The sequence below is a fragment of the Balaenoptera acutorostrata genome, chromosome 13, assembly GCF_949987535.1.
Source record: "Balaenoptera acutorostrata chromosome 13, mBalAcu1.1, whole genome shotgun sequence".
Taxonomy (NCBI): domain Eukaryota; kingdom Metazoa; phylum Chordata; class Mammalia; order Artiodactyla; family Balaenopteridae; genus Balaenoptera; species Balaenoptera acutorostrata.
Window position 1 is genome coordinate 16,182,447 of NC_080076.1, and position 25,144 is coordinate 16,207,590.

Below are 25,144 nucleotides of genomic sequence, written 5' to 3' on the forward strand. Positions count from 1 at the left end.
AACAGTCAGACTTGGGTCTGAATTTCTGCTCTAAGTCTGTTTCCTTACCTCTAATTCAGGGCTCAGTTGGAGATGAGGTTCTGTCACCTAAATGTCGCCTGGCCCCTCCCCTCTCAAAGTGTAGCGTTTGCCAATTTGCAGGGCAACCAGGGATATCTTCTGTGCCCCCTCCAGATTCACAGGCTTTCTTCGGCCACCGGAAGCTCCCGGGAGCTCCACGCTCATCCACCCCGAAGCCTGGCCCTCCCATGTCCTTGATGGAGCTTAGAGCTGCCCGCCTGTCCTGCCACTTCCACCCCTGGCAGGTGTCAGGAAGTCTTGGCTGACATCTTGGCACCTGGCAGTCTCAGAGAATTCACCGAGAAGAAAGACTACAGCTGAGATTCAGCCTTTCCTGGAAAGCCAGACAGGAAAGGCATTTCCTTCCTTCTGGACTGAACTGCTTCCCCTCAGACTCCCCCTGGTACCTGCACCCACGCTGCTTTTCAGTTCTCTTAAACTGAGAAACCTTGCCCCTTGCTTCAAGAAAACTACGCATTCTCTGAAGAAGGAACTCCCTTTTTTTTTTTTTTTTTTTTTTTAACCCCCTGAATCTTCTGTAACAAAGGGACTTGGGAGAGCCCTGTTGTCTGCCCTGCCCCGTCTGGGTGGAGGATGGGACCCAGGGAGGAGGCCGGGAAGAAGTGAGAGCCAGTCCTTCACACACACACATCCATCCCTGCCCCCCGCCCCGCGTGAAGGCCGTGGACCTGCTCTTCTTCCTACCAGGGCCTGTGCCCTCACACATCCCTCAGTGATACTGATTTTCCCACTCATTGGCAACCCAGCCTAATCTCATCTAGCAGACAGCATGCCGTTCCTACCAGCCGGACTCTGGGAAGGTCCACGGGAAAGGGGGTCTCCACTGCGGGCTGAGGAGCCCCACGCTCTCTTCTGAGGCTCCCTGGGGCCGCCACAGTCAGGCGAAGATGCCCAGCTCTGCACACCTGCTCGGCCTGGTTTACAGGGGATGGTGAGGTGCCCGGCATGTTCTCAGTTCCATCCCCTCATGGCTGAGTTTGGGGATAGAGTTCCCAGCTCCTCCAACCATAGCCCTTCTGTTTGCCAGAAGCCAAAAATCTATCTCAGATGAAAATGAGGGTTAATTGTTAGGCTACAGAGGGACCACCAAACCCAAGGACAGAAAATGAAGTATGCCTGAGCCTCACGTGATCAAGAAGTTGGAAAGTCAAAGGCCAAAGTTACTTTTCTCGGTCTCCTTAAGCGCCTGTTCGCTCTTGTTACAACTTCTCTGAGTTTTCTCATTCTGCCTCTTCATTTGACCATCTTCCTGCGGTTAGTCAACACATAGCACCCTCCCCAACCCCGCAGAAAAGGCTACCCCAGCTTTAGGGCTGATTGATGCTCGGCTCTGCTCTGTTCCCCACAGCTGACTGATGACATCGATCTCTGTCAATTACAACTCCAGCGCAAATTTAATTGGCTTAGCCCAGCTTATGGGTGGGCCCCTTCAAGACTGGTGTTCACCGATGGTGGGGAGGGAGGGGTTCTGAACGATGATGCACTGGGGACCCTCATTCAGGAGCTGTGAGATGGTCAAGTTCTCTATACTAGAATGCGATAACGTTTGACATTTGGTTGATGATTAAATGTCATCAATTCTAAGGTAGCTATTGTGTGTGTGTGTGTTTTTAACATCTCCGAAATTGAGATGTGTTTTTCATTCACTATACCCAGGCAGCAGTTAGGATATTTTTGTCAGTGCCTACAGGTGCACAAACAGCAAAGATGCCAGCCTCAAAATGTGCGTCAAGGGTTTCAGCTGCTTGGGAAAAAGTCTTGGAGACACAGTAAAGCGTTATTCAACTTACACAGTTGAATTTTAACTCCATGGACATATATACACTACCAAACGTAAAATAGACAGCTAGTGGGAAGCAGGTGCATAGCACAGGGAGATCAGCTCGGTGCTTTGTGACCACCTAGAGGGGTGGGATAGGGAAGGTGGGAGGGAGGGAGATGCAAGAGGGAAGAGATATCGGGACATATGTATATGTATAACTGATTCACTTTGTTATAAAGCAGAAACTGACACACTATTGTAAAGCAATTATACTCTAATAAAGATGTTAAAAAAAGGAGGTAGGGGGGTGGTGAATCCAATGTCTTTGGCATCATTCCCAGAGCAAAAGTCAAAAATAGGCTCTAGGTACTCAGGGCCAGCTTCGGGGCTAGTACTAATGATTTTAACTTTCATGGATTCTTCTTTAAAATGCTGCATCACCAATGCTCCCAATGGCTCAATGTCATTAGATCGGAGGTTGGAAGCCTCCAACTAAAATGCTTCTATAATGGACAACGTTTTGTGGTAAAGCACAGGAATTAACTCTCAGAAGAGTGATTCCCAAGCGTCAGACTCCATATGAGAAGACGTTTTAAGAACATTTTAACCAATCTCTCGTTTTCCATTACGTGTATCCACACATGTCACTATATGACAATCTGTGTCTATTTAGGATTGAAAGAGGTATTTTTGTAAGTGGAAAAGAATTTCAGGGATAAAGCATTGTCAGTTTGACAAATTATTTGTTACATAAAATAATGGTGCTTACAATTAACAGTGTCTCAGATTCAGTGAAATTATAGTATTGGCATCAACAGTAGAGGCTGCAGGATTCGAAACAGCAGAAGCTTAGGGGTAGGGATCTGGTTTTGGGGGGGGAGGAATGATGGGGACTTGTCTTGAAGCTGAATTTGCATAGTAAGCATGTCTGTATATAAAATGCATGTGACCCGTCCATAGATACAGCAGCATTCCTGCAGAATTGTTTTACTCACACTTGACATAGATGGCTGAAATTCTGGCATTCTTATGTCTAAGGAAGAGGAAGAATACCAGGAGTGATGGGGCGTGGTTATGAAATGAAGAAGGTGGCAGAAACAGGCCCAGGTAGCTGCAGTGCAGGAAGCCAGGGGGGGACCCTCATTCAGAGAAGAATCCAGGGACTTGATCACATTGACCGGCCATAGCGGGGAGCTTGAATGCTGTTCTGTGTGCAGTGGGATGTCATTGGGGGAGTCTGAGGAGAGGAACAATTGGCTTTTTTTTTTGTTTTTTTTGAAGATCATCCTATTTACTAGGAAAACATGTCACAAAAGTAGTAAGGGAAAACAAGCTGAGAGATCAGAGGTTGATAAGGGTTTGGAACTAAAGACAAGGGGAGGGTTGGAGGAGAGATGAAGAAATATAATTAAATCCTAATAAATTTATCACCATATTCCCTCCCTCAGAACTCACACACAACAAAATATGGCAAATGGTCCCAGCATTCGCTATCATTCCCACAGCAGGGAAAATTGATGGTCATGCAGAAGAATTGATGGTCTTGCTCTGCAACACAAGAGCCACTGCTCCCTAAGAACCTCTGTCTTTCATGGTCAGATAAGAGGATGTTTCAAGACTGGGCTTCCAGTGTTGGAAGCCTTTGGACTCGTGGTGACCATAGCGACCATGGCTCACAGTTTACAACTTGAACTCCCAGCATCGCTGTGGCCTGGTGTCCAGGTTCATGGATTTTTCTGTTGGCTTCCAATTCTGCTGGCAGCGAAATTTGAACAGTCACTCTCTTCCCCAGACTTCCCCTTAAAAATCGCCATTCCATCACTGTTTGTCTGTTTTTTATGATGACTCATACTTGCTTTATGAGATAGGTATTTTTTGATATTTCCAAATATTGTCTCAAAGAGTTTGCCCAGGGGCTGATTGATTTCTCTTTATCAATTGTCAAAAGTTACACGTTTGAGGGATGACACATGGAGGAAGCTTGTCATCAGGTTGGAGATTTGAAGCCTCCAACTAAGATGCTTTTGTAACGCGTCATAATTTTGCTTCCTCAGAATTGTCGTTATCCTAAAGATAAGTTAATAATTAATTCCAAAGCCATGCTTAACTAGAAAACATACTGTGCTGTAAGATATTCAGTACATAATTTTTAAAATATTAGTCATAAACTTTATAGTAAGAAAACAACAAAAAAAGTTGCTTTAGAAGCTGCCTTAACTACACTAAACTAAAGGCAAACCATGACAAATTTCACTTAATAAAGAAAATGTTTATGTTCATGTCAGCAACCGCAAACAGGAATGGAATGCAATTTGCAACTTAACAAATCGTTCCATCACTTTGAAAGCATGTTGGGTCACTTAAACAATTATTCCGTTTCTCACCCAGCTCATTAATAATGACATTCAATAGATCAGCCCTATCTAAAATACTTTCAGAGCAAATAAACCATCTGGATTTCAGGAAGGTCATTAGAAAGCACACATGAAATAATTGTTTCCTAATCCCCTCCTGTATGATTCTGGCTTGTTTCCATGAGGCACTGAGGTTCCCCTTTGGTGTGGCGTGCTCTGCAAACTTAAGAAATGTGCTAGATTCCAAATGTGTCCGAAAATCACATGGTTTTTGTGTGTGCCCATGAGGGGTTCTGGTTAAGGACCAAATTCTTTGTTGTTTTTCCTTTTCTGTCCCCTTGTATTAATTACATTCAAAATGAAAATGTTGGCATTTTCTTAGTATTTATAATGCATCAGTGAATGCACAACAGTAAGAATAAACCTTGAATTGCCAGAATTTTCCTTTATGTATTAAACAATAGCCAGTACTTTATAGAAAGTATCATGAAAAGTTTTGATCAAACTAGATTACTATCCATTACAGCTACCGCAATATATACATATAATTTTTTATTCATGTTTGCATCTTCACATGGATGACCTTTCAGTTAGCCTGATTTTGACTGTTAAGCTGCCAAGAGGTAGCTATCCACGTTGATATATTTGTTGGAAATAATATGACAGCCACTACCCACTGTGGCCAGTTTCTCAGAGTCTGTTTATTGAGGATACAGGACAATTTGGGATCCACAGAAGCACTGATTTCCGGGTTTGGTTGTTTGGAATAACCATGGCCTAGAAGCTTATTTCTGCTGGTTCCCAGATCCAGCATGGCTGAGCAGAAATGTTGGTGTTAAAAAGACAAGGGGAATGGAAACGGGGACCTTATGATGTAATCCAGCAACCAGATGTCCATATCTGGCTGCATGAGGTTAATAACTAATTTCACGTTGGCCTTGAGTATAAGTTATGTGACTTTGCTGTTCATTGTTTATATTATTAAGAACCTAACTTTATGCCTGCAGTGTACTGTTTTACACAAATTAGCAATTCTTGCCTTTATAGTAACACTGAGGCAAGTTTCAAATTGCCATTTCACAAATGAGAAAACTGAAGCTCAGAGAGGAGGTCAGGAACTTGCAAGGTCACACCGATAGCCTATGGATGGGCTGAAATTCTAACTCTGGTCTGACTCCAAAGCCCAAACTCTTAATCTGTGCTCTAATATCTTCCTTAGCCCAGAGGAACACGAACTGCCATAACACATAGCTTGTAGGTTGATCTGAAAAAGAAGGATGTAGGGAAAGACATAAAGCATTCTGATTAGGTACATATTTACTACTGATCACAAAGGAAATGCTGGCTCTGTGTATTGTTGAAAGATTTTTGAGAAATGCTTTCAGTTCTGTTGGATTCGTGGCAGACCCCGGTCTACAAAGTATAGGTAACTGGTCTCATCAGGTGATAAAGGGACAGGCGTGAGCACAGCGCGAGGCTAGGACAGGAGATGCAGTAGCCTGGCCATACCGAGGTTCTTCTTGACCGATGATGGGAAGTGAGGTTGGAAAAGTAGAACGGAGTTGGAATGTGAAGATTGTCAGAAGCCAGGGAGAGGGTTATGGATCTGACAGGGGAGGACATGACGCAGAAAGGGTCACTGGAGAATTTAAACGTAGGTTTGGTATGAGAAGGACGGTAATATTGCCTTGGCCGTGATGAAATTGGAAGGCCTGGGAACCCGGAGTTGGGAAAGCCAGCTCAGAGCTTGTTGGCCGTTATCCGGATGTAGATAGATGTGGCTCAATGCAAGCAGTGGGAGTTGTTGAAACGGAGAAAAAGAGGTGAGTGGAAGCCCAGCGTCCTTATGAAAACTGACAGGACCTTGATGTCTGGGGAAAGGGAATGAACGGGAGAGTTTAAGGTGAGATGGTTTAGAGAAATGAGACGAGGGATTTCATAGACAAGTGTCGGTTTTGGAAAGAGGATGATATGGTTGATTTTTTTCAAACGTGTTGACTTTGAACAGTTCGTGAGAGATCTTGTGAAGTTTTCCCAGGGTCATTGGAAACGGACTTGAGCTGGAGTGAGAGATTGGGCGGATGCGGGGGTCATCAGTTATGGTGAAGGCCATGATGAAGGCTATGTGTGGAGCTGGAAGAAACTAACAAAGGGGCCAAAACAGAGCTTGAGCTAGAGAAACCTTGGCTCAAGAGTGTTGAACGAGAAGAGGACCCGGTACAGGAGAGAGACCGACATCTTCTTTTCTGGGGACAGTAATAGTCACTTTACAGGAAGGAAAGATTTAACTTGACACTTTGCAGCTTTGTCATCCCAGAAATGATCCCTGCGAGATTTCATCTCGTGCTGGTAGCTTTCGTCCACCCCTCCAAATATGCTTTCCACTCTCCCACCTCCTGCTCTCTGCCTGTGTCAGCAGGACTACCACATCCTCTGGCTTCCTGTTGGGTGTAACCAGTGGGGAGCCCCAGGTGGAGATTGGAGGGAGGAAGGAAAGAGATTGAGGTCGGGACATATATTCCTCTGGCTCTCTTCTTGCAAGGTTGCCTCTGATTGGCTCTGTCCCTTGATGGAAGGTCACTGCTCCACTTAAAATGACCTCAACACATTTTCTCCCACTGGGCTCAGTTACTCTCCCTCCTTTCATCCTTTTAGGGAATGGGGTGGTATATTAGTTTCCTGCAGCTGCCATAACGAAATTAGCACAAGCTAGGTGGCTTAAAACAACAGAAATTTATTCTCTTACAGTTCAGAAGGCCAGAAGTCTGAAATCGAGGTGTTGTCAGGGTTGGTTCCTCCTGAAGGTTCTGAAGGAGAATATCCCATGCTTTTCTCGTAGCTTCTGGTAGCTGCTAACGATCCTTGGTATTCCTTGGCTTGTAAACACATCACTCCAATCGCTGCCTCCGTCTTAAATGGTCACATTCTCTGCGTCTCTATGTGAACTTTTCTGCTTTTCTGTCTCTTACGAGGACGCTGCCATTGGATTGAGGTCCCGACCTAATCTAGTATGATTTCATCTCCATCCTTTGCACATTTCCGAATAAGATCATGTGCTAGGTGGACACAAATGTATGGGGGTGGGGAAGAGAGACGGTATTTAATCCACTACAGGTGGCAATAGCTCCTCTGTGGTCAGCCCCAAGTTCCTTACTTGCCCTGTGGTTCCCTTGCACCCTGCTCACATATTTGTACTTTAGTCCCTTTGTAAACAGCCCCTCCCTGGATTATCCTAATTTTAATGTGACTTCTGTTTCCAGTTGGGACTCTGAGTGATAAACATCTCCTTGGCACATTTCTTCCCTCTTGTAAAAACCTGTATCAGAACTAAGTCCTCTTAGCTCCCCTTTTGGGCTCAGCTGCCAGGCAAATTAGCCCTAAACATAGTACGCAACCATCGAAGCTCTCTTGAGCCTAAATGCTGCTACATCTGTCTTTTCTCTTGAATGACTGTTATCTTGTTCTCATTCTAACATGTCTTTATAAATTATTTTAAAAGATAAGAAGTTGTGTAATTTAGTAAGAAGAATGCTGGTTCTGCAAGACTCTGTCTCTTGCCAAATTACTTACAGTTTGAAGCTCATCCTTGGAGGAATCAAATTTGAGCATCTATGTTTCACATTTTGGGGGGTGTATATTTGGCTAATCTAAAGCATTATGTCTTGGATGCACACTGGTTGATCGTGCCTGAAAGGAATGTTTAAGTAGTTTTACTTGTGTGTGTAATTCTGAGTTTGTGTGGAATTGTGAGAACCCAACTTTATCATGATGAACATTTCACAGTATAGTTAACAAAACCTACAGCATCAGTTACCCTTACCCTGCTTGGCCATCTCTTGGTGGCATGTTTAGTTTGAAGATGTCATTACGTGGTGGTCCTTTGGAAAATGTAGAGGATCATAACATCCAAATCATTATTTTTAACTCTTAACAGTTTGAATGTGGCCCAACGTTCTATTTTGCATTTCACCTTCACACCTCTAGGGAACTTTCAACTAGGATTAAGATATCTGGCATGATAAACAGAAACGAAATTGAGTTATTTGTAGTGAGGTGGATGGACCTAGAGTCTGTCATACAGAGTGAAGTAAGTCAGAAAGAGAAAAACAAATACCGTATGCTAACACATATATATGGAATCTAAAAAAAAAAAAAAGTTCTGAAGAACCTAGGGGCAGGACAGGAATAAAGACGCAGACATAGAGAATGGACTTGAGGACACGGGGAGGGGGAAGGGTAAGCTGGGACGAAGTGAGAGAGTGGCATGGACATATATACACTACCAAATGTAAAATAGATAGCTAGTGGGAAGCAGCCGCATAGCACAGGGAGATCAGCTGGTGCTTTGTGACCACCTAGAGGGGTGGGATAGGGAGGGTGGGAGGGAGATGCAAGAGGGAGGAGATATGGGGATATATGTATACGTATAACTGAATCACTTTGTTATACAGCAGAAACTAACACAACATTGTAAAGCAATTATACTCCAATAAAGATGTTAAAAAAAAAGCTATCTGGCACGTTTTCATAGACTTTTACAGCTGGAAGGAAGCGTAGAAGCCATGTAACCCAACTAGTCTAACTCCCTCATTTTGCAGTGAGTAAACCAAGGGCCAGAGAGGTGAATCCATCACCTAGAGCCCCATGATGTATTCGTGGTACAGCAGGGGTGACGTTCCCATGGCAGTATCCTTTCCACTGTGATTTGCTACACATGACCTTGAACAGGGGCCGAGGGGCACAGAGAGCAAGTGTTATGGAAGTTCGGCGGGGGCGGGGGGAAGTCATGTCCTGCTTGGCTCAGAGCCAGGGCTGCAGCAAAGAGGAGGGAGGAAATGGAGATAAATCTTGAAGCCTGGGCAGAGGTTAGCTAAGTTCCCGCTCACACTGGGGGAAGGCAGGAAGACAGTGCCGATTCTATTGGGATGACCAAAAAGTTTGTTTGGTTAATGAGTACGTTCAGTAAAGTTCTTGGTGAAAATGAAAAACGTGTCTTATTTTTACTTAAGGCCGAACAAATTTTTTGGCCAACCCACGATAGGCAGTTACCATTTGAGTGTATTTGCCATGGAGCCTACCGAGCCCTGAAACACAAGACATGAAATGCAACTGTCTTAATACATCTAAGGCACACCCAATATAATACGCTGGTCAGTTTAATCCAGGCACCGGCTCTTTATTTAAACAAGGAATTAAACCAGAATCTTCAATCAAGAAAACTGCATTTAGGCTAGGAAAGGAAAAGGTAGACATTCTAGGATCAGATACTACTGCTAATAGCTAACTATTAGTGAAGAAAATACTTTTGAGTGGAAGAAAGCTAGACTAAAATGTCAAGGAAACATGTCTTAAGCTAGAATTTAATTTTGAAATGAATTTCTTGTGGTTATTCCAGAGATAAGTAAAATCTATAAAACTCAAGGAATTGTTAAGAATGATTGTACTGAGACCCCATGCATATATGGTCAGTTGTCAGAAATTCAATGATCTTTGCTAATTTATTTTCCCCAGCTTTGAGGTTCTGTTCATTCAATCAGTGAGTCAGCTAGGTAATGTACATTGGCACTCGCCCTCTGCCAGATCCGGGGGAAATCACAAGCATGAACAAGAGAAGCTTCTTGCTTTCTAGGAGCTCAGTCTGGGTGGAGAGACAAACATGTAAATAAGTGAGATCGGAAGGAAGAGACAGGATGTTTTACACAAGGGATCTTCTGAGATGGACATTTGAGGAGACTGGGTCACAGTGGGGGATGATAGCGACGGAAGAGGTGGAGTGGGACCACCTGTGCTTTGCAAAGGACTGGACTTGAGACGATATCACATAGGGTGATAGGTATATTTTTAAATATTTGCACTTGACGGGTTGAGGGAAAGAGTGGAGACGGGAAGATGAATTTAAAAGGCTATAAAAATGGTAAGGGTGAGAGAGTTTAAGGTCTGAACTAAGGTCTTCAGGATCAGGGATAGAGAAGAGAGGTGAATTCCAGAAATATTTTCAAGTGTCTGTCCTGGGACTAGGGAGGTTGTATAACAGCATGATTAAGAACCCTGGCTTTTGAGTCGGGCAGATCTGGGTACAGATTCCAGCCCTGCCACTGATGGGTCCTGTGACCTGGCAAATTGCTTCATCTCTCTGGACCTTTGCCTGGTAAGGATAGTGCCTCCCCACGGTACAGTAGTACAGAGCATTCAGCACGTAATATGTACTCAAACAGTAGCTGTTGTTACTGTTGCTGCTGCTGTTCTTAACACCCAGGTGCCCTGACTTCCAGCTGGTTTATTGTTAACAAATCACTCTTTTGCTACAGCTGACGCTGATGGCAAGTGAAGGGGCACTTGATTTCCACAGGAGTCATTCCCATTGCTCACTCTCGGCCATCAGCAGTCTGGGTCATACGCGCATCACAGGCAGTAGGCACAGACCCATCCCCAAGAAGAGCACTTGTCTTGCTGACAGCGAAACAGAAGGCTGTCCTCACTTATGAGACACGGCCTTTTCTCCGCTTACATTTGTAGATCGCTGTTGGTTCTGTGTTCCTTTTTGATGGGATTTATTATTCATTGGTGACATAGAATGTTATGCATCCTTTGATGGGGAAGACAGTGCAAAACTGGAAGGGATTCAGCGGTCCGCTTCCTTGCCAGTGAGCTATGACTGTTTGATTTAAGCAGATCACCGCCAGCCACAAAGCCCGGCATCCTTGCAGCTCGGCTCTGGCACGCCTTTCATTTCTGAAATGGAATTTATGGCCTCCTAAATAGTGTGCCGCTTTTTTTCCTTTTTTTTTTTTTTTCCTTTTCTTTCTTTCTTTCTTTCCCCCCCGCCCCCCCCCCCCCCCCCCCCCCCGCCAAGGAAACTGGATCCACAAAACCAAGTCATGTAAGCTTGAGAATTCCAAGGGCTCAGAGCTGGGCTCAAGTTCATCAGGCGAGTGTTTACAACTGCCCTCTGGCTCACCTTTGTTTAGATAAATAATTGAAAGCGTGCCATTTACAAGGCTGGGGCCTCAGAGGCGCACAAAGGAATCTGGCTGAAGCCTCCTTAATTGAAAGCAGGAGATAACCGACAACACAGCCTGTTCCTCTCTTGGGACAGTTAGCGCGCTGGGGGTGGGGGGATTTATCTTCTTTGGAATTTGTGTTCTCGGGTTGCCCAAATCCAGATGACACACACATGACTCTTACCTCACACAAACAAAGCAAAACATGCCCCATATCCTACCCCGGGTTTGTTTGGATTTTCAGGTGAGGCTGCAGTCACTCAGCAAATGTTCGACGAGTGCTGATTACGTGCAAGGCCTGGGCTCGGCGTTAAGGGTCTTGCCCCAAGGAGCCTTCCGCCTGGATGGAAAGAAAGGACACATTCAGATTTCAAGGCATTAGAGCCCTGGTTCTCAATCCTGGCTGATGTTTTAAAATGCTGATTCCCTGGTTCCAGCTCCAGAGATTCCGATTTAATCATTTAGAGGTTGAGCCTGGGCATAAGTATTTCTTCATCTTTTTTTTTTTTTTTTTTTTTTGCATTCAGATCTTTTTTAATTGAGCGAGTGTTCTGAGCCTCAGACTCTGGGGACTGAGGTCCTGGCTCTAACCTTTCTTCACAGTATGGCCTTGGGCCAGATTCTTGAGCCCTGGCACTCAGTTTCTCCACTGTGAGAGGGGAATAATCACAAATTGTCTTGTTGCTCCTGGTGAGGATTTGATGACACTCCACAGGGTGTGGCAGTTTCTCAGCTTGTGACTCACTCTGGGAACCAGCCACAGCAAATACCCTCCTGCAGCTCTGCCATCCCGGGGCAGAGGCCCCCGACGACGGCAGTGGGAGCATAGCCTTTGGAGGAAGGGCGGGCAGGCCGGGCCTGTTGGCTTCTGCTTCTGCCGGAGGGCACGATAGCACAAGGCCTCCCACAGGGGCCGAGCAGTCCGTGTTAGCCCTGCTGTTGCTGTTTCCACCACCACTGCCTTCCAGGCTAAGGCCGACCCTGCCCCACTTCCAGGTTTTATCAGACGGTGGGTCCAGGCAGAGCCTCCTCCCTAGGAAGATGGGATGGGGACTTAGCAGGGTGGGTCCAGGCGGAGCCTCCTCCCTAGGAAGATGGGATGGGGACTTGGCAGGGTGGATCCAGGCGGAGCCTCCTCCCTAGGAAGGTGGGATGGGGACTTGGCAGGGTGGGTCCAGGCGGAGCCTCCTCCCTAGGGAGATGGGATGGGGACTTGGCAGGGTGGGTCCAGGCGGAGCCTCCTCCCTAGGAAGGTGGGATGGGGACTTAGCAGGGTGGGTCCAGGCGGAGCCTCCACCCTAGGAAGGTGGGATGGGGACTTAGCAGGGTGGGTCCAGGCGGAGCCTCCTCCCTAGGAAGGTGGGATGGGGACTTAGCAGGGTGGGTCCAGGCGGAGCCTCCACCCTAGGAAGGTGGGATGGGGACTTAGCAGGGTGGGTCCAGGCGGAGCCTCCTCCCTAGGAAGGTGGGATGGGGACTTAGCAGGGTGGGTCCAGGCGGAGCCCCCACCCTAGGGAGATGGGATGGGGACTTAGCAGGGTGGGTCCAGGCGGAGCCTCCTCCCTAGGGAGATGGGATGGGGACTTGGCAGGGCATCGTTGGCAGCTTGTGGGCGGAGCCGGCTCTTGTCCCTGGTCCTGCACCTGCTGGGAGGCTCCCCCCAGGAGGAGCCTCAGGAGATCATGGCCGACTAGAGTCATGGTCTGTTTTAGCAGAAAGCAGCCAACAAGCCAAAGGGAATCCCCTACCCGGGACCTGCCTGACCTCCTTCGGAAGGTCCCCACCGCTGTCGGAGCTGCGTTCTCCGCGACTGGAAATACAGAAAGCCGGGGGGTGGGGGGGAGGGTGTCGCAATGGCCGTCTTCCAGAGTGAGTCACGAGGTGAGAAACTGGCACTTCGGGTGGCCTCCCAGGATCTATGGCAGAGGGTTGTGCTCTGGGTCCAGCTGGTCAGCATGTGGCCCATCAGCACAGTTGTGGAGGAAGGCTGTGCTCAGGTTGGCACTGAGGGGCATCCTTGGACCTGGGGGGGGCCTAGGTGGTCCTCAGGCTAGTTTTCCTCCCTTCTCCAGGGACTTCGCTCTTGACTCAGGGCAGCCCCTGCTGGAGGGCTAAGCCCTATGTTGTAGAGCTGGGGCACCTGGAAGTGGACCCTAATTCCATAACACACACCCCCCGATAGCCTTCTGCACAGCAGTCCAGAACCCTCTGGATGCCAGAAAGATGCTGGCCAAGCGGGAAGTGCCCAGAGCAGCAGTGGTGGCTCCTTGGGAAGGCCCTTCTGGTCTACACCTGCACTCCCACCACCATCGCCCCGTCTTGCCACCACACGTAAACACACTCTAGTCCCCGAGAGATCTCCAGATCTCCCCAGTGTTGAAGTGGTACCTCAGGTCCAGCGTGAGAAGACAGTTGCTTACCTAGTGTCATTCATTAAATATCAAAACACACTCTCCACTCCTTCCCTTATTGCAGAAGCGTCACTCCCGTCAGGTACCTGGGATTCTTCACTTTATCATAGTGCCTGAAATTGCATCAAAGAGTTACTCCTCTGAGTTCAACGCCATCCTTTTAACAGTCAGGGCCCTAAAATAGTGGTGTCTTCTTTGGGTTCCCAGTTCTCCTCATGGCCTCTTGCCTGCTGTCCCCTAGAGTTAAGTGAAATGAATCCTCTGTCCCTAGACTTTCTGGCAGGGCTTGGGCTTTGTGAGGACGCAACACTAAAGCTGCCATGGCAAGTTTTCAAGTATACATGTATCACTTAATCACATAGCACTATTTGCTCTTTATCTTAAATGCCATACTTGGGATAGGGAAGAAAAACTGTGCTCTCCAACTTCTGAGAGCTCCTTGGTCTGAGATTACATCAGGAGACCAGATTAGAAAGCGTTTCAAAGATCTGGTGGAGGGGAGTCAGTTAATAATACAACAGCAAAGAGGGGTCAGCTGCGTGAAACAGCGGTGCATCTGAGTATGTCTTATCACTTCCCTCTAATGGAACCCACAGAAGGGATTCTTTTGTCTGGAATAAAGAGCCAGACCTCAGGGAAAGCCAAACAGAAGACAGAGAGCATGGGGCATTGCCAGTGAATTATGCGCTCACGTGGCCAGAGGCACTAGAACTTCCGTGTTATTTAAAGAAAACTCAACGTTTATGAAACATGCTTTCTCACTCCTCTTTGCTCTGCCTGGTACAACTGGTTTCCCGTTTTTTAAACCTAACCTACAACTCCTTCTCAAGGTTGCCAGTAAATAATTCACTAATGCCGGAAACACCTGGAGGTTCAACTGTTATTGACAGAATCCAATTCTCATGTGTGATAAGGGCTGTGTCTGCAGGTTAATGAAGACGTTTATGTTTGTCACCATCCAGGGAGTGACTTCTGTCCGTGAAACAGAAATTTGTTCTTTGGATAAAACACAGCAATTGTGGAAACCCTACCTGGAATTAATCCCCAAATCAAAAGCCTTTTATACTATGACTTCCAAAAACTGGATCTTTGCTGTGTTACCAGGACAACTGGGAAAGAACAAGATCTTGGTTACAGAGAACCGAGATGCCACTTGAATCTCAGGGATGAAAGGAGTTGTGGTTAGGATGCCTGGGGTCAGGACGGAGGAGATGTCAGAAAATGGCTTGGCCCTGGGGTGACTCTCCCCTTATCTCCCTCCTGAAGTCTCCGCTTCTCTCAGGAGTTTGGCCAGTGCCCAGTCTCCTCCGTCCACTCAAGCTTCTGCTCACTGTGGTCTCTCCAGATCTTTCTCAACTCTGGAGCCTCAGCTGTACCACCATGGCCAACCAGCCTGCCCACTGGGGTTTGCTGGTGGAGAGCCCTGGACCAGAGCATGTGGCTGGTCCAGCTCACCGTTTTGTCCTGGGAGAGGTGGCTGGATTGGCCGCCCACGGTTCAGGTGCCCCTTTCCAATCTTCTCAACCTAGACGGGCAAGAGCATTGCCTCTTGGTGCGAAGTAGGACCATCCAGGCTACCCGGTCAGAAGCAAGCGCAGGCGAAGTGGTTTTGCCTAGAAGGGGGCTGTGGACAGCAGTGACTGTCATCTCTGGCTCGAGGGTACCTGGGCAATTCGAGGGTTTAGCTAATAAGGCATTGCCGTTTACTACCATGTAGCAAAAATCTCTGTGCTGCGTTCCTACAGCCAAGATAACCAACACCGCTGCATGCTTTTCTGGATGCCCCGTCTCTGCCCTGAGTGGCCTTCCATTCTCTTCCCTTTCAGGATACAACTTAATCATCCTGTAAGATCCAAATCTGACTCCGCAAACAATTCCCAGACCACCCCAGGCTGGGCCTGCCCTGTCCTTTGGTAATTTGGGGCAGACTTGAGTGCCTTTTGACATCTTGAGCATTTTATTATTTTCAAAGACCATGTTGTGGTTGAACATTTCTTATGTTCTGTGTCTTTACACAAGTGATTATACAAGTGATTGTGTAAGCTCTTTTTATCTTACGATTCTTTCTACTTCCCAGGGTCAACATTCAATTATTAGTTGATTCAGTGTAAACTAACATACTGTTTAATCTTCAGGCTTTCCCATATTTCACAGGGCTTCATCAAAACATATAAATATTCATTTAATATATACTTTAACTCCATACACTGAAGGAAGACAGAAGAGAGTAACAACAACAATAACCGCTACCACTGTTACTATTACTACTGCTCTCATTATTGTCCCTTTCTTGGCCATTTCCTATATAAGAGGAACTATACCAAGTGCTTTATCCATCTAATTTAATGTTCAAAATAATCCTAACAATGTATATATTGATACTGCATTTTTCAGAAGAAGAAACTGAAGTGTAAGTTTATAACTTGTATTCATGAAACGAGGAAGTGGTGGAATCAGGTTTTCAAACCCAGTTCTGCCTGACTTCAAAACAGTTGTCCAGGACTTCCCTGGTGGCACAGTGGTTAAGAATCTACCTGCCAGTGCAGGAGACACAGGTTCGATCCCTGGTCCGGGAAGATCCCACATGCCGTGGAGCAACTAAGCCCGTGCACCACAACTACCGAGCCTGCGCTCTAGAGCCCATGAGCTACAACTACTGAGCCCACATGCTCTAGGGCCCGCATGCCACAACTACTGAGACCGCGTGCTGTAACTACTGAAGCCCACAGGCCTAGAGCCCCTGCTCTGCAATGAGAGAAGCCACCGCAATGAGAGTCCAGCGCACCGCAACCAAGAGTAGCCCCCGCTCGCCACAACTAGAGAAAGCTTGTGTGCAGCAACGGAGACCCAAGCAGCCAAAAAAAAAGAGTTGTCCATACTGTGATACCATTCAGTGTCTCCACGTTTTTGTATTTGTTAATAGTTTTGATTCATTCAGGCCTCCTAAATGCCGAAGCCTATGTTGCCACTAAGAAAGGGTCGAGAATGAACGTCCTGGGACAACTTAGTCTGGGCAGGGTGGCCGAGTTGCCATGCATCCCCTGGATTCTGGTTCCAGCAGCATCACTGAACAGTCCTGGACAACTTGCCTAGACTATCTGAATCTCCCAGTTCTTCATCACAAACAGCAGAGCACATATTATTTACTCCGGATAAAGTTGAATATTTTTGGCCCCTGGAGGTAACTGATTTGTCATTATTTCATGCAGGAAACATTACTGGAGTTACACACTCCTTACTCTCTGCCCATTACTCCTGTCAGTGCCTAATTCCTTCTGTACCTTGTAATACAGAAACGGAGGAAGGAAGGAAGGATGAGAGCCCACAGGAGGCCAGGAAAGATTAAAAAAAAAAAGAAAGAAAGAAAAGAAAGGGAAGATAAAGCCATAACTTGTAAATAGTGTCATAGATAGGTTCTTCCCAAGGAAAGAGTTCTGGCCAAGTTCAGTTCAGCCAAAATGTGTTGAATATCTGGTCTTTCAGACATTGGATTAAGTGCTCAAGGAAACTAAGACTCGATTCTTGTCCTGGAGGAGTTCATGATCAGTTAGAGGAGACAGACTGAGTATGATGATAGAGACGTACATGTCCTCCTATGACCCGAAGATATTCTCTGTAGAGCTACCTTTATCATAGAGCCAAAAACTATACCTTGTTGTCACAGATCATACTTATTTCTCTAAGGCACTACCTCTTAAAATTTGCAAAAAAGGAAAGAAATCATAATAAATGGCAGACTCCATAATAGACTCAATACAAGGATGTGGGCAGCCTCTCCCTTCTAATTCAATGATGCTTCAGCCATCAAGGAGCTTAAGTTGTTTTAAAAGTGGATATACCTTCCACCAGGAACATCCATTCCTGCACCTAGAAATCCTTATCGAATTGAGCTGTGTGTTGACCCACACGTGTTATACTCCTGCGAGCCATCACTTGAAGCAAATTTGTCTAGAGGTCATTACTGAGCTGTAGGTCCCAGCAGAGCCAGGGCTGCCATATTGCTTCCCTGTGGCTCTTGGGCTGTCCTGCCAAACCTACCACACATGCCACGTCTGAGAGTCCACCGGAAGTTCTCGTTACTTTCTCATGCTTTTGCAAAACATTTCAAGATGTCTGCTCACTCATACCAACATCCGGAATGATCAGGGACTGATTTCTTAAAACAAGTTCTTCTAATTCATGGTGGTGGTGTTTTTCTCTTTCCGGGGGTGGGGGGGGGGGGATTAAGGGTATGCAGTTTTTGACCCATATTTCTTTTTCTCTGATGAAAAAATACTCATAAATGGAATATTTCATACTACCATTAATAGTTTTGCATAAAATGGGTAATTCCTTAGAGACAGGGAATTTTTTTTAATCAACCTCAATGGAGTATATAAGTTACATTTGATAAAATGCACCAATTTTAAGTGGACAGTTCTATGAGTTTTGACAAAGTATACACCCATGTGACCACAATGAAGGTACAGACATTTTCATCACCCTAAAATCCAGGGAAGACATTAAAGATCACCCTAGTCCAAAGCCCTTCGTTTTCTGGAGTGGGAAGCAGAGACCCAGAGTGAGACAGTGATTTGCTTGAGCACTTATGTCTAGTTTGTCAGCTTCCTTGATAGCATTTCTCTGACCAGTCCTTCTCTTTGTGTCTCTGGCTTCCTCACTCGAGCCAGTTCTTCCGGGAGGAGGTCTCCCCAGATCATGTCCTTGGCACACACCTTCCCCGTGCGTTTTTATCCAATGCTCTTCTTCACTTGTCCCTCTGAAGACCGTCTCTAGCACACCTCCACCCTCACCATGCCCTTGAGCTGTGTAAGGCCTCAGACATCCTAAACAATTATGTTCACAATGAATGTCATTAATACCTTCTAGTCTTCCCCAAATTCGTGCTATAAAAACTTCTGTATTTAGCTCTTTTCCGATTTAACCTGCCTTGTTTAATGGTGACCTCATCCTCCAGACAGCTACACTACAATCAGTCTCTAGTCTTGGACTTCTCTGTTTTCCTTATTCCCCACATCCAGTGTGTTAGGAAATCCTATAGATACTCCTCCAACATTTCTTTAAAATCTGTTCTCATTTTGCAATTCCCACTGCCCTGTTTTAGACCTTCTGAATCTCTTGCCTGAAATATTTCAGTAGCCTTTTTAACACCTTTCTCTGCCTGCGTTCTTTTCTTTCCAATGTCTCAACTGATGCTAGACCGTGGCTCTCTGACCTACGATTAAATAAGGTTCAGACTTGGGAGGCACAGCCTAAAGGCTGTCTGAGGATATCCTGAGCCAAGGACAGGAAGTTTTTTCCCAGAGGGAAGCTGAGATTGCAAGACAGAGGAGCTGGATTGGGGACCAAGCTGGAGAAGCAAGCCTGGTAGGTAGTGAGTGTGGGAGCCCCTTCATATGGGGCCCGATACATCCTCTGGGACAGGAGCCACTCCAGTGGGCCACACACTTCTGCAGCCCCTGAAACGGACTTAATACTCTTGCCTCTGTACCGAGAGAATACATTTTACTCGTGTTACGGTGCTTTGAATGCTCTGTCCTGTGTTATGCGGAATTGTGTGTATACGTATATATATTTCTCCCACATTCGTTATCTTCAAGGACCACATTTAAATCTTAATCATCTCCACATCTTCTGTAACACCCAGATCAGGGCAGAGGCGGCCTCTGGAGGCCTGCAGTCTGGGTTCATGTCCAGTTCAGCTACTAATTTGAACAAGTCACTTAAATATTCTGGGCTTCAGTTTTCCCATCTGTTAAAAAAAAAAAAATGGTTATGAGAATTAAATAATCTATGGAAAATGCTTGGGTTGGTGTGTAATAAGCTCTCAATTAAGTGTTGGTTGAATTAAGTCAAACTTAATGCTTCCAGTTCTGAACTAATCTGAATTGAAATTTTTAATGGGACATTGGATCATTATTTAAGTAGTTCAGTATCTTAAATAGAAGATCCCTGCTCTCATCTGTAAGTGATCTGGAGGTAGCAATCCCACTTTTGGTGTTGTGTGAATTTCTCCCTCCAGTGACTTAGATCTGAAGTAACGTCAGTTGTATTTTGTTTTCCATAGGGGTTTATGTGTGTGAGGTATGGGATATGTCATGTCATATGATTAATCGGGTCCCTTCTGTCTTTCAAAGATATTACAAGTACGATCTCTAAGACTTCCTCATTTAATTCCCAAGTGACTGACCCCAGGCAGAAGTCTGAATCAGCAACTTGTGTTTACGTGTTCCTGTACCGAGCTCTCTCTGGAAATGCCTCATTTACATGGTGAAGTGCAGGAAAGGGGGCCGAGCAGCAACGGTGAAACTCTGCCCAGTCGTAGCCCTGTGAAAGCAGAGAGTTCTTTAGCTTTGGGTAGTTTACAGGGAAGGTTCAGACATTTACATTTCAAGGGTCAGCATTTCATAAGGCTCAAGGGCTCCATGCACAGCTGCTGAGCAGAATAAAAGGCTGTGTCTTCTCTAAGCGCAATTTGGGTTACTAACCTTGCATTTCGGTAGCCTTTCTCCCCTGGCTTTATCTCCTTCAGTCATTTTAGCTTTTGGCGGGGGGGGGGGGGGGGGGGGCGGGGGTGAAGGTGGGGGGGGGCGTGGGAACTAGGCTCCTATAACTGAAACCAACAATAATAGCTTAAACAAGATAGAAGTTTGTTTCTCTTGCACAAAACTGTTCAGGCGTCCTTCGCTCATATGGTGGCTGGGCGGCATCGTGCGCCCACCTCCTTGTATGTTGATGCACCCGTTGCTGACGTGTTGATCTCATTGTCCAAGACGGCACGCCACCTCCGGTCATGCGCGGGTCATTCCCACTCGTGGGAAGGTGAAGGGGGAGGGTCACACCCCTTCCACTTAAGGGTGACACCTGAAAGCTGCACACATCAAGGCTACTCACATCCCACTGGCCAGGCTTATTCACAAGGCCGTACGTGGCGGATGAGAGGCTGGGAAACGGCTCCTTTATTCTGGGTGGTTATGTGCCCAGCTATAATTTGGGGTTTTGTAACAAAAGAAAAAAAAAGAGAAAGTAGAGGAGGGGGAACAGCTAGCTATCTCTGCCTCAGTAATGACTTTCTGAAAATGCAGCTGTTGTGGGTAATTTGAGGCTTTTACTAGGGAAAAAAATAGAAGGCAATATATACTTTTAGGCCAACCCTGCCTGCCCACCACACCCAGGCCCGAGGTGACCCGCAGGATTCTGTGGGCCCGTGTTAGCCTTGTGGTGCACCCACTGAGGAGATGAACCCATGTAAGGGTACGGGGTGGTCTGTGTGAGCTGCCGGTCCAAGCCTTTGCTTATGAGTATAAATACACTTGACCCTTGGACAACGCGGGGATTAGGGGCTCCAACCCTCACACGGTCAAAAAAACCCCTGTAACTTATAGTTGGTTCCTCTGTATCCGAGAATTCAACCGGCAGCAGGTCATGGAATACTGTAGTATTTACTATTGGAAAACATCCTCGTATAGGTGGACCCACATTGTTCCAGGGTCAGATGCAGATGTCTGAAAGTCAGTAGAAAATTGAAAACTTTTAAAGAGAAGAGCCCGTGGGCCTGCAGAGTATATTATCCCCAGTGAAACACAGTTAATTGTGGGGTGTTTTTTGGGGTTTTTTTTGTTTTTTGGCCACACGCCATGTGGGATCTTAGTTCCCCGACCAGGGATCGAACCCGTGTTCCCTACAGTGGAAGTGCAGAGTCTTAACCACTGGACCACCAGGGAAGTCCCAAAACAGAATTAATTTAGAAACTGGAAAGAATTTTTAAAGAAATTCTCATTAGTGCCCTCGAAGAAATTCTAGAGAAGGATCGCATCTTAAATAAAACAAGCCCGGTGGACTAAAGAACATTTGGAAAGAAGAAGGAGGCAGTGTTTAGAAATAGGCTTATGGGTTATTTGCCTTTGAGCTCTGGCTCCGTCCAGGATGCTATTCTATCCCACGTTGGCAGTGAGAAGTTAACTTCTTCCTCTGAATTTTAAAATATAACGTCTTCTCATTACAAAAGTAACACCTGATGATTATACAAAACTTAGAAAATACAGGCAAGCAAAATGAAGGCAATTTCGATGCCTGGAAGTTTGCAGTTTAGGTGTCAGAGAGGTGAGAGTTGAGATCCTGAGGCTGGATCCACCTTTGAAGAAGAGAAAGGAGTGTGTTTCCACTGTGTTATATTCATTCGAGAATATAACCAATATTTTATAATAACTTTAAATGTAGTATAATCTATAAAAATATTGAATCTCACTATGTTCTACATCTGAAACTGATATAACATTGTAAATCAACTATACTTCAATAAATAAATAAGTTAGTAAATAAACAAAGCGACAGGAGTGAGGAAACAATGGCGGAACTGCAGAGAAAGTCCAGAGTGGGAGGAGAAGGAAGAGGAGCAGTCAGGAAACTTCTGGACTGCCTTGGTAACCACCGCAGATGACTTGTATTGCTCCATTTATCATGAATATTTTAGTGCCTGAAGATAGGATTTTCCTGATGAATGCTACCCTAGAATATTACTAATAACATTGAGGTGTTTCTAGAATGCTTAGAGAGTTAAGAATAGAATAAAAATAAATCAACAACTAGGGCTTTGGGTCCTACAGTGTCACTGCATACGATGAACCATGTTGCTGCAAGGAATAATCTCCACTTTCCAGGCTCTGTCCATGGCCAGTGACCCACGATTCACAGCTATCAGCGCCTCGGAAAATTAGCAACCGTGGGAACAAATGTGAGCAGAGATGCACTGGTTTAAATGTGTCCCACAGGTGGGGGAAATTGTTCCATTAAAATCCTCCCTAAGGCAAGCCTATTAAACCAGTTATTTGAGGTGCAAAAAAGAATGAACATCCTATTAAATAATACACTAAATCCCTAAAGCAATTTCTTAATAAATACTGTATATTGATTCCAGGTGACTTGGTCAAAAACAGTTGGGTTGAAACCTAGTTGGTCCAGTTTGTCCAAAATATAACTGCTCAGTTTCTGGGTTAAGCGAGTCATGCTGGGTGCCTATCTGCTCAAACACGCTCCTGAACGTGACTCCTTACCCAACTTTCAAAATCACAAGTTTCTGAAACTGTTGTCAAGCCTGGCATTAGAAATGTACCAAACCACCCTGAAAATCCCTAAAGACCCCTTTATTGTTTTATTTTCTCTTACTATATACAAAATCAGTACCTGGTCATTACAGAAAAATCAGGAAACACACAAAAACGAATATGAAGAGCCCTCTTGTAGCTCACCCACACAAAAAGAACCATGAATACACAGTGTCTTTATTTTTACTGTAAAAATTTCACTACCTGTGTATATATAAGCATATACATAGATACAAGTTTGTTTTATTTTGTTTTTCACAAAGATAATACCAAACTACCTTTTCCCATTTGTTATAATTTTTTCTTATGTTTCAGAAATGATCACCTTATCACCTGATTAGGGAAAAGGCAGTCAGCAAACAAGATAACAAGGGTGGATGAGGTAGAAAACTCATTTGGGGAGGCAAGGCAGGAGGAAAACATGTGTGAGAAGGGAGCTGGGGTGTCTAGTGTTGGCATCGTTGCAAAGAGGAAGTTAATCAATCCCAAGTTCTTATCTCTTTAACGTCAGCCCTGTACTCCAGTCAGCCCTTGGCTGAGGTCCGTGACCCTGGGGTCTGAGGAACACTGATGTACCGGGGAGATAGGCGCTGGCAAGCACATCACGTGAAGGCGCCTGCACGTGTTCTCAGCCTGCAACCGGGGCTTTTGTCCACACGTCCCCCCTCTGCAGGGCTCCAGGGTCCTTGAAGGTGGCCATCACAGTGGGGACACAGCAGGAAAACCACATTTCCTTCTACATTTTCCAGTGGACTTAACATATGCCAACACTGTCCTAAGCTGCATCTTAACTCATGAAATCCTCCCACCAAGCCAATGACGTGAGTACTATTACTCTCCCATTTTACACAGAAGGAAATCAAGTTAGAGGGACTTTACGTCGCTTGTCTAAGGCCCCACAGCTGGAAAGCAGCGGTGCCTGGATTCAGACCCAGGTAGTACATCCCCAAGGAGCAGGGTCCTAACTACCAGCTCTTCTGCTTTTTGGGTAGGTGCACGATGAATGTTTGTTGAATGAATAAATTATCACTTGCAGCCTTGGAGAATAAATACCTTTTGGTTATAACTTTAACTCCATCTGAGAATAACCTTTTCACACACGTTTAAAGAAATTTTTTTTCTGTAATTCACACAATTAAAACCCACATGAAACCATGACCAGGGTGTTCATGGTTAGAGGGATCACTTCAACAGTGTTCCTTCCTCACTTGATCATTTTGTGTATATGTGGTAAAATATACATAATATAAAATTTACCATTTTAGCTATTTTTAGGTGTGTAGTTCAGTGACTGACGTTAAGGACATTCACATTGTTGTGCAACCATTACCACCATCCACCTCCAGAACTTTTTCATCTTCCCAAACTGACATTTTCGACCCATTTGTAGCCTGTGTCGAAATTTCCTTCCTTTTTAAAGATGAATAATATTTCGTTGTGTATATATACCACATCTTGTTTATCCAGTCATCTGTCGATGGACATTTGGATTGTTTATACCTTTGGCTATTGTGAAAGATGCTGCTATGATCAAATATCTACTTGAGTGTGCTTTCAGTTCTTTTGGGTACATACCCAGAAGTGGAATTGCCAGATCATGTGGTAACTCTGTTTATTTATTTATTTTTTTTTGCGGAACCACTAACTGTTTTCCTCATTTGATTTTGACCACCAGTAATTGTGCATAGAAGAGCAGATTATACCTAAAATACTCCTTAGGAGTCTCTTAATCTCGTCACTGAGATTTGGCAGTAACAAGCTTATATGTAGATGAATAAATAGGTTTGTTTGGGTTGGCTTGTTAGTTTGCTGATGCCATAGTAAACATGATATTATTCCATTTGCCTGGGAGGAGCACTTTCTGGTTAAAAGGCTGGAACCAAGCATGTCTAGCTGGGAGGTGAGTCATTTCACTGGGCTCTGTTCTCAGGTCATCTGGTGTGAAAGGAATTCTAGTAGCTCCTACGAAGTTGTGCAAAGCTCGATAAAAGTTTCCGCAAAGGAAGAAAGTTAAAAGGAAGAGAGGAAAGCTTCCTCACTCTCAGGAGCTTGACCAAAAGATCCAGGACCACTATTAGATGCTCAAGCCTTTAATATTAGCCCCAAGAGATCCGTGGTCTGTGTTCTTCCTGGCAGAAGTTTCTCATGGGCCCCCGGCTCGGGCATACCACAGCGCGGTTGGGCTGGTAAGAAGAAACGATGTAACTTGGCTCTACGCTTCCTCTGTCTCATCTGTCTTCATTTAGGACTGACTGGTTGAGGATGTGAGGAACCCACCATCTGTCTGCCTTTAGAAGCCATCACCAGGAGGGCTTCACTATCTTGGAATGAAATATTAAATTGGAAGGGTCCTTTATTTTTTTAATCTTTATTTTATATGGACTGTAGTTGCTTTACGGTGTTGTGTTAGTTTCAGGTGTACGGCAAAGTG

General features: G+C 45.4%; 1 protein-coding gene across 6 annotated transcripts in view; it reads left to right on the top strand.

Moving 5' to 3' along the window:
• The window catches only part of CCBE1 (collagen and calcium binding EGF domains 1), a 241,519-nt gene that overhangs the window by 167,015 nt on the left and 49,360 nt on the right, over positions 1 to 25,144 (top strand). Inside the window, exon 1 of one of the 6 annotated variants that reach the window (XM_007191992.3) lies at positions 24,525 to 24,613. The exons of 4 other annotated variants lie outside the window; for them this stretch is intronic. In XM_007191992.3, the coding sequence (XP_007192054.1) occupies positions 24,540 to 24,613 (74 nt within the window). In that variant the 5' untranslated portion in view covers positions 24,525 to 24,539. Of the gene's footprint in view, positions 1 to 24,524; positions 24,614 to 24,640; positions 24,900 to 25,144 lie in introns of those variants that run through there. One more of the 6 variants, XM_007191993.3, reaches the window with a different exon arrangement.